Source organism: Peromyscus eremicus, chromosome 2 (assembly GCF_949786415.1).
Source record: "Peromyscus eremicus chromosome 2, PerEre_H2_v1, whole genome shotgun sequence".
In the NCBI taxonomy this organism is placed as follows: Eukaryota; Metazoa; Chordata; class Mammalia; order Rodentia; family Cricetidae; genus Peromyscus; species Peromyscus eremicus.
In genome coordinates, this window is record NC_081417.1 from 164,468,717 (window position 1) to 164,482,977 (window position 14,261).

The 14,261-nt window shown below is 50.1% G+C and overlaps 2 protein-coding genes across 6 annotated transcripts in view; one reads left to right on the forward strand and one right to left on the reverse strand.

The window, feature by feature from the left end:
* LOC131904388 (cyclin-dependent kinase 11B) overlaps positions 1 to 9,780 on the forward strand; it is a 33,094-nt gene extending 23,314 nt beyond the window's left edge. For 4 of the 5 annotated variants that reach the window (XM_059255543.1, XM_059255542.1, XM_059255544.1 and 1 more), the window contains exons 11-20: positions 144 to 319; positions 1,083 to 1,173; positions 7,024 to 7,145; positions 7,410 to 7,515; positions 7,825 to 7,946; positions 8,032 to 8,139; positions 8,255 to 8,371; positions 8,544 to 8,692; positions 8,937 to 9,126; positions 9,209 to 9,780. In XM_059255543.1, coding sequence (XP_059111526.1) covers positions 144 to 319; positions 1,083 to 1,173; positions 7,024 to 7,145; positions 7,410 to 7,515; positions 7,825 to 7,946; positions 8,032 to 8,139; positions 8,255 to 8,371; positions 8,544 to 8,692; positions 8,937 to 9,126; positions 9,209 to 9,301 — 1,274 coding nt within the window. In that variant the 3' untranslated portion in view covers positions 9,302 to 9,780. The remainder of the gene's footprint in view (positions 1 to 143; positions 320 to 1,082; positions 1,174 to 7,023; positions 7,146 to 7,409; positions 7,516 to 7,824; positions 7,947 to 8,031; positions 8,140 to 8,254; positions 8,372 to 8,543; positions 8,693 to 8,936; positions 9,127 to 9,208) is intronic. The other variant, XM_059255546.1, reaches the window with a different exon arrangement.
* Positions 9,781 to 10,175: 395 nt separating this feature from the next.
* Positions 10,176 to 14,030, reverse strand: Mmp23b (matrix metallopeptidase 23B). The gene is made up of 8 exons (XM_059255553.1): positions 12,553 to 14,030; positions 11,936 to 12,075; positions 11,716 to 11,855; positions 11,478 to 11,645; positions 10,958 to 11,122; positions 10,766 to 10,876; positions 10,523 to 10,649; positions 10,176 to 10,404 (listed from the first exon to the last, which is right to left on the reverse strand). Exons 1-8 carry the CDS (start codon positions 12,892 to 12,894, stop codon positions 10,230 to 10,232), a joined length of 1,368 nt encoding a protein of 455 aa, XP_059111536.1. The 5' UTR covers positions 12,895 to 14,030; the 3' UTR covers positions 10,176 to 10,229.
* Between the last annotated feature and the right edge of the window lie 231 nt (positions 14,031 to 14,261).

Below are 14,261 nucleotides of genomic sequence, written 5' to 3' on the forward strand. Positions count from 1 at the left end.
TCCCAAGAATGGGCCTTGTACTAGCTCCTTCTATGGAGAACACAGGACATGCCACTCCTATATAGCACTCAGAGCCCCAGAGCAGGAGAAGGGATGGTTGCATTTACTTTCTCCTGGTCTATAATTAGATTTAACTCTCAAAGTTCCAGAGTCGCGATTTGACCGAGATTCTGGGGACAGTGAAGAAGGGGAAGAAGACGTGGGTGAGGGGACCCCACAGAGCAGTGCCCCAACGGAAGGAGACTATGTGCCTGACTCTCCAGCCCTGTCGCCCATTGAGCTAAAACAGGAGCTGCCCAAGTACCTGCCAGCCCTGCAGGTCAGACCCCTCTCCACGCATCCCAGGCTAGTTCCCTGCTTTGCTATAGAACAACAATGCTTCTGGTGCTGATGTCTCTCCTGAGGTGCTGACGTTCTCCATACAGTCTGGCCTGTCATGGCATCAGCCTCTCAGGATCCTAGCCATGGTCCTTCCTTATGCCTGGCAGCACTGTGGGGCTTACTAGGTGCCAGTAGCCATGTGCTGGTGTTTCTGCCTTTGCTTCATCCCTAGATATGGCAAGGGATTCAGTAGAAGTGCATAGGACTGCAAACGTTTGTTTAGGAAAATGCCAGTGAATAAATATATGACACTGCCTGGAGGATTTAGAGGTGTGGCCATCCTGGGTATGTTACCACCATTCTGAGCCCTTGTCACCTGACCCCCAGTTAGTGCTTCCAACCAGTTGAGTCTAGCTACAGACCACATAGAGTAGTGACACCCCGGTCCGTGGTATGCATGGAAGGTTGGCACTAGGGACAGGCAGGCCATGCCCTCTCTAGGGTGGATACTTCACCAGGCAGAGGATGCAGGTGTAAGAGAGATGATTTTTCATGCCAGTTCATTTAATGCAAAAGTGGTACATGGTCTTGGAAGGAGCAGAGAAAAGAACAAGTTGTTTATTCATACCAGCATTGCATACTTGGTTCTTCTGAGGTCGCTTAGGCTAGTTTACCACTATACCTGCCCTGTACAAGGTACAGATAGTGTGTTAGGCCAACAAATATTACTGTTGAGCCCTCATGCCCTACTTCCTCCACAGGGGTGCCGGAGTGTAGAGGAGTTCCAGTGCCTGAACAGGATTGAAGAAGGCACCTATGGAGTAGTCTACAGAGCAAAGGACAAGAAAACAGGTAGGTTATCTATTAAGGAAATGATAGGGCCAGGGACTAGTCAGCAGAAAACTCTGGCCTGCCCTGGGACAAAGAGTCATTTTCTGAGTAATGATGAGTTGGTTGCCCTGTATCGGTACAAGGTCAGTCTTGAGAGTTCTGAGAGGCAGTGGTTTCCATGGAGAGCCTCGGTCTTTGTGCAGACTCTAGAAGGAGTTGAGTGTCCTGCCCACAGCAGCTTGTCTGTGGTCTCTGCCTGTGCACTGTGTCAGCACATGGTTGTTAAATGTGGATTCGCATTTCCGTTGGATCTTTGGAAGCACCCCTACCCTTTCCTTGGTGCCAGTTCTCAGGCCACTTTATACCTGTATACCTAACACCAGATCTTAACTCAGATGATGCGGACTTGAGCCTCTTGGTATCTTTGGAAGTCAGAGGTCAGCCTAACTGTGGTTCTGCTGTTCACTATGGCAGTAGGTGGCAAGTTCCAGAGGTGAAAGATAAGGCCAGGGAAGTGGCAATGAGACTAGAGAGTGCTTTATAGACCCATAAGTTGGGGCCTTTTCCTTTTATTTTTATTTTTTGCAGTGCTGGAATTCTAGGCACTCAACCACTGTATTATACTACCTGCCCAAGCTTTTGCTGTTCTTCAGTTATTATATTATTTTTTTTTCTTTTTTCTTTTTTTTTTTTTCAAGACAGGGTTTCTCTGTGTAGCTTTGCGCCTTTCCTGGAACTCACTTGGTAGCCCAGGCTGGCCTCGAACTCACAGAGATCCGCCTGCCTCTGCGTCCCGAGTGCTGTATATTTTTATTATTATTATTACTGGTTTTTGGGGTTTGGGGTTTTGTTTTTTTTTTTTTTTTTTGAGACAGGGTTTCTCTGTGTAGTTTTGGTGCCTGTCCTGGATCTCGCTCTGTAGACCATGGTGACTTGGAACTCACAGAGATTGGCCTGCCTCTGCCTCCCGAGTGCTGGGTTAAAGACATGCACCACCACCCCCACCACCACATACACACACCACAGCCACCACCACCACCCCTCTCACCCCATCCCCGCACCTCCATACCCAGCTTTAGTTAGTTTTTTTGATATAAGTTCTCACTATGTATCCCTGGCTAGCCTGGAACTCCCTATGTAGACCAGAATGGCCTTGAACTCACAAAGATCTGCCTGCCTCCCAAGTGGTGGGATTAGAGGTGTACGCCACCATATCTGGCTTGTCTTACTATTTTTAAGACAGGGTCTCTCTGAGTACTTGTGGTTGGCCTGGAACTTGCTATGTTGACCAGGCTGGCTTTGAGCTTCCATTCCTCCTGAGTGCTAGGATAATGGGTATATGCCAACACACCTAGCCACATTAAAGTTTTTAGTCCATATTTATTTTCTCAGCTGTTTGGGTTTTTTGTTTGTTTGTTGTGTGTTATGGGATTTTTTTTGTTTTGTTTTTACATGATTTTTTACATTTATGTGTATACATAGGGAGGAGGAATTTCATGTGCTCATGAATACAGATGCCTACAGAGTCCAGAAGCAGGTATTGGAGTTCCTAGAGCTGTAATTACAGGAAATTGTGAGCTACTCAACATAGGTGCTTAGAAACAAGACTCAGGACATCAGGAAGAGCGGCAAATACTCTAAACTGCTGAGGCCTTGCTCCACTTCCTTTATATGATTTTTAAAATTTATTTTCTGATAATTTTATACATGTATACAATATATCTTGATCTTATCCACCCCCAACACCTCCCCTTCACACCTTTTGTGGTTGTTTTTTTTTCTCCCTAATTTTATAACTAACTTGGTTCAGTTAGTGCTGCCAGTGTGTGCCTAGGTGTGGGTCCATCCACTGGAGCATAAGCAGCCTACCGTAGACCACACCTATGAAGAAAATAGTTTCTCCCAAGGATGGGGTCTTGAGCCCCTCCCACGTCAGTGTTGAAATGTTGATTAGCTTGATCTTGTGGGTAACCAGCTGCTGTGAGTTTACAAGTGCAATAGCCATGTTGTGTCCAAAAGACTGCATTTTACAGTACTCCTCCCATTCTTCAGCTCTTAACATCCTTTCTTCCTCCTCTTTCATGAACCGTGGACTGAGGATGATATCAGTGTCCCATTTTACATGAATAGTTACAGGTCTCTACATCAACCACTGCCACAAGAAACTTCTCTGACCAAGGTTCAAAGCAGCACTAATCCATGAATATAAAAATAAATATTTAGAAGACAATTTGACAATGTGAGCACTTAGCAAAACAACAGTAATAGGTTCCCTCCTTGGGCCTATGCCCTCCCCAGCCATGAGCAGATTTACATTATCAGGTATAAATTCTCTTCTGTGGAGTAGGCCTAAAATCTATGCAGAAAGTCATTGGTTACCCCATAACAGTCATGTTACTGTTTGCACCAGTGGGCACATTTTGTCTGGAAGATGGTATTATGGCATTCAGGGTCAGCTCTGGGTAAAGCCACTGATAGCTTTTCTTCCCCAGCAACTTGCATAGCATCTCCCAGCACTATGAAAGCTAGCCAGTAGGGAGGAAGTTTCCTTCCTGGTCAGTTCCAGCTTGATTTCTTTATGTCTTGCATTCAGAGTGTGTGGTGTATTTGGAGGTAAGGTCTTACCATATGTTTATGGTGAGAAACCAAGAGCATGAGCAATAGCCTGTCTTTGTTTTCAGGACCAATAACTTGTAGGGAAGTACCCGTGCCCAGCACTGGATTATCATTTAATGACCCATGTCTTCTGAGCAGGATTGTCCACCCACATAGGGCAGTTGATAGGTGTAGCAATCAGGTCATGTCTGGGCCATGCACAAGATCAAGCCAGTGAGATTCCCTTTTTAAAAAAAATATATTGTCTAATAAGGGGTCTAGAGATGGCTCAGTGGTTAAGATTGGTTACTCTTAGCTGGGTGGTGGTGGGGCATGCCTTTAATCCCAACACTTGGGAGGCAGAGGCAGGTAGATCTCAGTGAGTTCAAGGCCAGCGTGGTCTACAAAATGGGTTCCAGGACAGCCAGGACGGAGAAACCTTGTCTTTTTAAAAAAAAAAAAAAAAAAAAAAAAAAATTGATTATTCTTCTAAAGGACCCAGGTTTGATTCCCAGCACCCACATGGTGGCTCACAATGATCTGTAACTCCAGTTCCAAGGGATCCAGTGCTCTCTTCTGGCCTCTGTGGGTCCTGTACATGTGTGGGACACTTAACATATATTCAGGCGAAACACCTGTATGCATAAAATAAGTTAGATTGCATTATCATCTTTCAAACTAGTATGGTTTCATAAGGACTTTTCATATTTCTGTAGTTTTTGTTAACCTACCCCTCATTCTTTGCTCTCCTCATTGCCCCTCCCCATCTCTGCTTAAACCTTTAACCCCAAGTATACACTTATTTGTTTTGGTTTTTGTTTGAGGCATGATCTCACTATATGGCTCTGGCTGTCTGGAACTCATTGCGTAGACCAGGCTAGCCTCAAACTCAGAGAACCACCTGCTTCTGCTTCCTGGGTGCTGAGATTAAAGATGTGCCCCACCATGCCCAGTACTCCCCCTAAATTTAATATCGCATGTATTCTACTATCCTCTACTCTCATTAAGGCCTATTCTATTTCCTCCCTATAATAGGCTGGTCGGGAGGTGCTATTTGTCTGTTATTGGCTTAAGTGATCCAGGTGCTATTCAGAAATTCCTTGCCTGTGCCTATGTTTTGAAGTGTACTTCCTACTTTTTCCTCTATCAGTTGGTGAAGACAAAGGAGAGCATCTTAATTCACAGTCTTCTTTTAACAAACTGAAACATCACATAACAATTTATCAATACAATATGTATTACAGCAACCTTGTGACAGAGCCCTCTTCTCTGTTCTATTGATCTCTGTCTTTATGCCAGTGCTGTGTTAATTTTATTACTATGGCTTGGTGTGGTATAGCTTGAAAACAGACAAAGTGGCACATACCCTTAATCCCAGCACTTGGAAGGCAGAGGCAGGCAGATCTCTGTGAGTTCCAGGCCAGCCAAGGGTACATAGTGATCTGTGGACACAAGGATCTTTGCGTCCCTCCACAGTAGTCCATCACTGAAGGACAAAACTCAAACAAGGGCGGGAATCTGGAGATAGGAGCTAATGCAGAGACCATGGAGAGTTACTGCTTACTGGTTTGCTCAGCCTGCTTTCTTAGAGAACCCAGAACCACCAACCCAGGGATAGCACTATCCACAATGAGCTGGGCCCTCCACCATCAACCACTAATTAAGAAAAGTCCCTACATGGATGTGAGGGCGAACTGGCTGCGACATCTGTCACCCAATTGATCGCTAGGGTTGATTTGGCTGACCTGGCTGGCTAGGCGGGTGTCCCCTTCCTCCCTCACTGCTCCATGTGCATCCCTCCTGAAGCTGCAGGCTAGGTCGAAGAGGACGACTTTCCCCACATAGAGGAGGACAGGTCTTTGGTCAAGGGTATACAAGTAGCTGCGGTCCCCTGCTAGAACCTCCAAACAAGCTCTCAAGAAAAGGCCCTACAGCTGGTTGCATCACTAATAAAGAAAATGCTTTATGGAGGTTTTTTTTTTCAATTGAGCGTTCTTCCTTTCAGATGACTCTAGCTTGTGTCAAGTTGATATAAAACCAGCTAGGACAACTATTGTAGAAATATAATCATAACAACTGTAAATAGAGATATTTTGACTTTCCTATTTGAATTCCTTTTGTTTTGTTTTGGTTTGGTTTTTTGAGACAAGGTTTCTCTGTATAGTTTTGGTGCCTGTCCTGGATCTCACTCTGTAGACCAGGCTGGCCTCCAACTCACAGAGATCAGCCTGACTCTGCCTCCCAAGTGCTGAGATTAAAGGCATCAGCACAACTGCCTGCCTTTTTTTTTTTTTTAGGCCTTCTGGTACTATATCGAATAAGAATGGAGATGGTGGGCTCCCTTTTTTGTTCTTTATTAGTAGTGGAAATGCTTATTTTCTTCTTAATGTGTACAGGTGTTTTACTTGCGTAATTGTCTTTGCACCATGTGTATACCTAGTGCTAAGGGGGCCAGAAGAGGGCATCAGATCCTCTGGAACTGGAATTAAAGATAGTTGTAATTGGCCATGTGGGTGCTGGGAACCAAACCTGGGTTTGGGCAAGAGCAGTTAAGTGCTCTTAACTGTTGAGCCATCTCCAACCCCTGGGAATGCATTTGAGTTTCCCCCATTCAATATAATGTTAATTGTAAGTATCACATTTATCCTTTACCATGTTGAGATTTGTTCCTTCAGGAATTTTAACATGAGAGATGTTTGATTTTGTCAAAAAGCCTTTCTTGGGCATCTATCAAGATAACCCTGTAATTTTGTTCCTGAGTCCATTTATGTAATTTATAATTTGATTTGCATAGGTTGAACCATCCATGCATATTTTCTAAAAGCCAATTTGATCATGGTGTATTATCTTTTTGATGTGTTCCTGAATTCAGTTTACATTTACATGGTTTGTTTGTTTGTTAATTTGAGGCAGGCCCTCTCTATGTAGCCCTGACTGTCTTGGAACTCACCATATAGACCAGACTGAACTTCAAATCACAGAGATCTCTATCTCCCTTACCAAAATGTTGAGATTAAAGGCATGTGCCACCCCAGCTGGCTATTTGGGGTTATTTTGTTTGTTTCGTTGGTTGGTTTTTTTAGTTTTGTTTTGGTTTGGGTTTGTTTGGGGTTTTTTTTGTTGTTGTTGTTGTTTTTGTTTTTTTTTGTTTTGTTTTTTGAGACATTGTCCCACTCTCTAGCCTAAAAACTCATGGCAGTCCTCCTGCCTCAGCCTCTCCAGTGTTGGGATTACAAGCATGAGGCGCCATGTCCAGCTTACACAGTTTTTTTACAGATGAAATTGTGGCTCTGAAGCGGCTAAAGATGGAGAAGGAGAAGGAAGGCTTCCCAATCACGTCACTGAGGGAGATCAACACCATCCTCAAGGCCCAGCACCCTAACATCGTCACTGTCAGGGTGAGGCTCAGTCTCCACATTTGGCATGCCCTGCCTGTATGGGAGGCTTATCCCTTGAAGGGACAAGAGAGAAGGGTTGCGGCATCGTCATAGGGCCAGGTGTTAGCACTTCCAAAGGTATCATCATCCCAAGACCTCTTAGTAGGTCTTTGCTGCCCACAGCATATGTCTTCAGTTTCAGGTTTCCCAGAACCACTGCTTGCCGGGGTGGGGTTGGAGGTAAAAGCCATGCTCAGAACCCATAGATCAACTGTTAATTCCTAGGAAATCGTTGTGGGAAGCAACATGGACAAGATCTACATTGTGATGAATTATGTTGAGCATGACCTCAAGAGCCTAATGGAAACCATGAAGCAGCCCTTTCTGCCAGGTATGGCTGCATGCCTCCCTGGACAGCAGCCAATGCTGTCCAGTCATGAGATAAAGGCAGAACATCTAGTATGTTGTGGGGGATCTCTGAGCAAAGGTAGGAATAGTGCCCTTCTAGTGACTGTGTGAGTAGCGGCCATAGTGAGCTCAGAGCCACCCTGGGCTGGAAGTGTTCCTGGAATGAATTTGCTGCAAAAGTCTAGTTGAAGCTGGGTTGCACAAATAACCCAGAGACCCTGGGCCCTTTTGCAGGGGTGTTGGGAACTCATGGGGCAAAGGAAGCATGTGTGTGATCTCATTACTCTCACAGGGGAGGTGAAGACCCTAATGATCCAGCTGCTGAGTGGGGTGAAGCACCTCCATGACAATTGGATCCTGCACCGTGACCTTAAGACCTCTAACCTTCTGCTGAGCCACGCTGGCATTCTCAAGGTGAGCCCCTATTCTTTCCCACCTCATCCCTGGAAACCCCGTCCATAGCCTGGTCTTATAGGCCACCCTGTCCTTATTGTTACAGGTCGGTGACTTTGGGCTGGCTCGTGAGTATGGTTCACCCTTGAAGGCCTACACTCCAGTTGTCGTAACCCTATGGTATCGTGCCCCAGAACTGCTGCTTGGTGCTAAGGTAGGTTGAAGAGGAGTCTGAGAACCTTCCTTGCTCCATGGTGCCCTCACTCAAACTGATGACTAACACTAATGTGGGCCTTCAGTCATCTGAACCATGTTCTCTGGACTTTCAGGAGTACTCTACAGCTGTGGACATGTGGTCAGTGGGCTGCATCTTTGGAGAGCTGCTGACACAGAAACCTCTGTTCCCTGGGAAGTCAGAGATCGATCAGATCAACAAGGTTTTCAAGGTGATTATTAGGGCCGGTCTATCTTTCTAGAGAATGGCTGGCAATGTGTATGCAGAACTGGGATCAGGATTGGGACCCAGGCCACATTGTTTTCTTTTGGTGGTCTCTCTGATAAAAGAGACATGTAGGCACCATGAAGTGCATGTCTAATTCAGAAATCTCTGTTTTTCAGGACCTGGGGACTCCCAGTGAGAAAATCTGGCCTGGCTATAATGACCTCCCAGCAGTCAAGAAGATGACCTTCAGCGAGTATCCCTATAACAACCTCCGCAAGCGATTTGGGGCTTTGTTATCAGATCAGGGCTTTGATCTCATGAACAAGTAAGTCTGAGGGTGGCACCGTCTGCAGCCACTAGGCTCCAGGCTGATTCTCTTGCAGAACTGCCCTGGGGCCTGGAAGCCCCTGAATACCAGGTTTTGGGAGATGCTGAGGCCCAGTGGGTCTCATCTCCTATCTCAACCTAGCTCCACAGGTATCCACCAACATGCTTTGCTTTGTCTGTGATGGGCACGTATGCCCTGATCCACACAGCAGATACTCACTGTCGAATGTCATTCTTTTCAGGTTCCTGACCTACTATCCTGGGAGGAGGATCAATGCAGAAGATGGCCTCAAACACGAGTATTTCCGAGAGACTCCCCTCCCCATTGACCCGTCCATGTTTCCCACATGGCCGGCCAAGAGCGAGCAGCAGAGGGTGAAGCGAGGCACGAGTCCACGGCCCCCAGAGGGCGGCCTGGGCTACAGCCAGCTGGTGAGGGGCATGGCTAGTAGGGGTTCCCATGGGGGAGACTGGGCAGGGACACAGTCCTCATGGTGGCCACCTTACTTTGCAGGGTGATGATGACCTGAAGGAGACGGGCTTCCACCTCACCACCACCAACCAGGGAGCCTCAGCTGCTGGCCCTGGCTTCAGCCTCAAGTTCTGAGATCACATTGACTGACCCTGGCCAGCTAGGTGGGACAGGCAGATCTGCTGAGTCAGGACAACCTTGTTTTTTGTTGTTGTTGTTGTTTGTTTTCTCCATGTTGTTATTTGTTTTGGGGCGGTTTGTAAATTTGTAGAATTAAATCACATTTTTCCTTCTGGAAAGGAAAGACAGTTTTCAGAGGTGTCTATCTTTCCTAGTGAGGAAGGGTGGGCATCTATAGGTGCCAGAGTAGATGGCCAACCCCTCCGCACAGTAGGATCTGGTCTGGAGCTAGCTGGAGTGGTCTGCTTGTCAGTCTTGGAGGGTGGTGGCTTGTGTGGTGCATGAGGCAGCCTGATTAGCACTGGGGTGTCTAGACCAGCCCCATCCACACAGACCTTGGCCACAGATCCAGGTGTGTGACAACTCCAGCCACAGTGGGTTTTTATACGAGGTTGTTAATGTTTTAAGAAGTAGTAAACTATTGCTGGAGGAAACTCTCCCGTATGTCTTTTTTTTCCTCCTAGCATGCTGGTTCTCCACTGGGCCTGGTGGGTGTCCCTGGGAATGGGAGCTGCGCCTATGACTGCTTGGCTTGGGGCCTCTGTCTCTGCCTAAGCTGGTCCTCGGCCTCTTCCCTACTCACACTGAAGCCTCACCTAGGGCCCGTGCACATCCTTCTCTCAGCACACCCTAGGTGATGCTGCTGATCCCTGTGCTTCATTTTACCCCACTGTTCTAGAGGCCATCTTGGCAAAAACCCTTCTTGCGCTTTGGGCTATGTCCTCACCAAAAGGGGCTTTGCAGAAGTAGGGAGTACTGACCCCAGGATCCCCACATCCAGGTGGGCAGAGACTGGCCCGCCCTCTTCCCATGAAACAGCACAGAGACATCAGAGAGAAAGTGCTTTATCTGCTGGTTTCCAGCACAGAGGCTGTTAGCAGGCTCAGCTCCTCACTCGGACCCGCCAGGAGTAGGTAGTGAGAACGCGCTGGTGCCGGCGCACCACACACGTATAGGTGCCTTCGTTGACTGCGTTGGCAATGATGCTCAGCTGTGCCTCACCCAGGGCCAGATAGCCAGGGTAGGAGAACTCCAGGGGCTCCTGGTCCTTGTACCAGCTGCAGGGGGAGGTTCCTGCATCCCTACCCATGCCAAGGGCCCCAGGATATACCCACCAGGGTACCCCAGGCAGCCCCAAGCCCCTCTAGACATGCCTGCCCGGTGCTGGTTACTCACTATACTTTGCCTTTCTTGTGCAGGATCCTCTGCCCACAGTGGAAGGTCATGTTCCTACCCTCTCTCACCAGCCTTGTTTTCATTCTGGTGGGTGGTGTGGTGGTAGCCACAGTGGGGAATGGGAATTCTACTCAGAGAATGGCGAAATGCCATGTCAGTGCTTACCCCATCAAACCAGGCCCAAGATGGAGAGAGACCTGAGCTTAAGAGACTCCCACCCAACCCCATCTGAGCCTCCATCACCATAGCAGAAGTCACAGCTTCTGGGGCAGAGCCTCTTCATGAGCCTCTGGTGGGTATCACAAAATCCCTTTCTTGCCCAGGATGCACACCCAAAAAGCCGGTCCAGGCAGCCTAACAGGAGGGCAACATGGCTCAGGGTTTGCCTAGAGCCCTACCATCCATCTGCTCACCCACCTGCCCCATTGTACCCACCATAGAGTCGGTGTAATCCCCACAGCTCATCCTGAGACAGCGTCTTCCAGCCCCGCAGTGTGGCATTGATGTGCATCAGCGCCTGGTGTTGCTGTGAGTGCATCAGTCCCAGCGCATGGCCGATCTCATGGGCTGCCACGTGCACCAGGTCTGTGAGCCACACGCCTGTGGGCCCCGTGGCTTAGTACTCGGGAGCCCTCGGCCCTTCCACTCCCAGTCTTGCTCCAGGAGGCCCAGCACTGATGGCGGAGCCCGGCTGCAAGCCACCCTTAGACCACAGCCAAGGAAGATAAGTTTGTTCCCGCCTAGGCTGTGAGCTTGGCCCTCAGGAATGCAACTCCAGCTCCCTCTCCAGTGGCATGGGGGGGGGGGGGAGGCGGGAGACTCAGGCCTGTGAGAACCAGAATTCCTCTCAAACATTCAGCCCCAGGAAATCCTTCCTGCCCCAAAGCCCTCTGTAGCCCACATAGTGGAGAGAATGAGGCCCCCAGGAGGAGGCCAGACCAAGGAGGTGGATCACCTTTCTTCCAGCTGTAGCGTGTGGGGCCCAAGACCCAGTACTCGCTGTCATCAAAGTGAATGCCACCATGGGGTGGGAAGAAAGCGTGGGCCAGTTCACCCGTGGGACCGTCAAAGCAGTGGTGCAGAGCAGAGACCAAGCAGTCAGTGTGGTTGACTGGGTAGAAACCTAGGCAAACACAAGGCTGCAATCACACTTGTGGGGGCTGGGAGGGGTAGGGAGCACTTCAGACACCCACCTATCTGGAGGTCACTGGGGAGCTCAGGGGCCACTTCTCGGAAGCGGAATGGGGAGACATCACTCCACATGCGAAAGGCGGCAGCCAGGCCCTGCCTTGTCTCCTCTGGGTTTAAAAGATTCCGTGGGAAGGAGAGAATCCTGGGGGTGGGGTGTTGGGAGAGTTAGTGTCTGAGTTACGGCCTGACACACCTGCCCTCCTCCCCGGGTCCAGGTGGGACCTGTATGTGAGGTTGAAGTGGTTCCAACGCAGCCTGGCTGGAGTCAATGTGTAGCGGCGTCTTCTGGGCACCAGTGTGGTCAACGGACTGGGGACCTGGGCAGTGGAGACCACTGAAGGGTTTGGCGCATCCATCTTTGTCTTCACAGGAAAAAAGTGGATGTGAGGAGGCAGGAGAAAGAGTCTGTAGATCCCAGATGTTGCTGAAAGCTGACTATTAGGCCATGGAGTGGAGGAAGTTAAGGATGAGCCCTCCTTTGGGGTTTTCCCTTTCCTATGCTTAATAAGTTGCTTTTACCCCCACCCCGATGCAGGGAGTTAGGAGTGGGTAGGAGTGAGGCAGGCTTGGTGGCGCATGCCTTTAATCTCTGGGGGTTGTCTATAGAGGCCAGCCTGGTCTACAGGGCGAGTTCTAGGACAGCCAGTACTCCACAGAGAAACCCTGTCTCGAAAAATCAAAAATAAAAGTAGTCAATGAGAGTGGGCCGAGCTGGAGCGGGACGCTGCCTCCCACCACCAGCCACCACTGGACACACTGACTCAGGATGTCTGGGACTAAGGACTCACATGCAGCTCCACACACAACCCTCCCCGCACCCAGCCCGCCTGTCCTCTCACCGCCGCACTCCAGGCGGTTTCTGCCGGCGCCCTTGGCCACTCCAGCAACACCAGCGCGGAGAGAAGGCACAACCCACTCAGCACAGCCCCGAACCAGCGGCTCTGTTGTACAACACCCGATGCCTCCAGATCGACGCAGGCCCGACAGCCCATGGCAGACTTGCTGTCGGGTTCAGGGCCACAAGGAGCAGCGCGACACAGGGACCTGGACCGCAGAGTTGGGGCAGAGTGGGAGGGGGGTTGGCGGCGGGCGGCTCGAGTTACAACCCTATGGCGGGGCGAGGACCAGGAGCTGGCTTGTGAAGTGCACCAGCTGGCCTGGCCTGTCGGGACGATCCGCATCCCCTAGGGGGTTCCAGGAACCAGGTCGTAGGGTCGGTGGCAGTGGCCAGAACGCCTTGAAGGATAGGGGTCTATCAGAACGAGAGAAGGGGCTAGTAACAAGTGAGGCGCCAGGGCTCAGATTTGGGGAAGGGCTATCAATCGCTCCCCATGCCCACCTGGTTGGGGGCTGAATGACCTTTTGGCTTTTCCCCTCAACCCCCTGGACCCACAATGAAACCCGGGAGGGAAACCTCCGTTTTGGTCCGCAGTGACTGAGAGTAACCAGCATACAGAGGGGAGCGCCGAGGCCCGGGGACGTGGCACTGAGAACAGGGCGGTTGAGCTGGCAGGGGGGAGAGACTGCAGTACGGAAGGGGCCTCAGGAAGACGGGAGTAGGAAGCCTGTCGGGGTCCTTAGGACATCTGGGAAGGGTCCGTTTCCGCCAAAGGGTGCTCTTGTTGGACCAGAGCAGGAGGTCTGGAGAAAGTGCCAGGACCAGGAATTCCTGCTCATGCTCAGAGGGGAGGGGGTTACAGGAACAGAGAGAATCAGGCATTGAGTGTGGCAGTCTGGCAGGGTTCTGGCTTGGAGGGTAGAGGGTTAGGAGATACGGTCCGAGGCCTGAAGGGTAGACCAGGCAGCCCGTGGCTATACTGGGTGGCCGCCGAATGAGTGTGGCATGGCAATCCGAGTGATGCCAGACCCAGCTGAGATCCCCAGGGCGGAGCAGACTGGGGGAGGGTGAGACAGCGAGAGCAGGGAATAAGAGCCAGGCTGAGGAGGGAGGGCCTCCTAGCCACACGCCGTGTCCCTCCCAGTCTTCCATGCCGGCTTTGGACCCTGGGTGACAGCAACACTGTACTGGGCAGCAGAGGTAGCACCAAGCCAAGCAGCTGGTGTCGCCTGCGGCCCCGAATAGCTGCGATGGAAGTTCTTGAAAAGCGTCAGCCATCTGCTCTCCCCTCCTTACTAAGTATTTGTTCCAATAAGTGGACCCCTTCCTGCTTCTTCCCTCTGCCCCTGCTCAACTGCCAAGAACTTGGCGGACTCCCACCCGGGCCCTCTGAAAGGGGAGACTGCTTTGGCCAAAACCTAAATAGTCTAAGTCCTGCCCGGAGGGGGCGGAGGGAGGGGCGGGCACAGGGACAGAAGGAAGTGGGGTGAGCCCCCTATAGGGCCGAAAATAGAACCACCGTCTAAGCCTTTTAGTGCACTGTGTGGGTTTTGGGACCCTCTGGTATCAAACTACAGCCGGGGCACTTGATGTGGCCAGTAACTACAACCGGAGTGTTCCTGACCTGTAGGTAACCTGGAGTCACAGGCAGTTTATGTGTTTGGGGGTGGGGTTTGCTGGGAATGGTGAGGGTGTGCCCAGCACCCCTAG

What these genes read in the sequence shown, in the direction of transcription:
- Mmp23b (XM_059255553.1), bottom strand. Translation starts at nt 12,894, where the DNA reads ATGCGGATCGTCCCGACAGGCCAGGCCAGCTGGTGCACTTCACAAGCC. An exon ending in CACTTCAACCTCACATACAG is followed by an intron (nt 11,856 to 11,935) that starts GTCCCACCTGGA and finishes CCCCACCCCCAG; the next exon opens with GATTCTCTCCTTCCCACGGA. An exon ending in ACGCTACAGCTGGAAGAAAG is followed by an intron (nt 11,123 to 11,477) that starts GTGATCCACCTC and finishes CGGGGCCCACAG; the next exon opens with GCGTGTGGCTCACAGACCTG.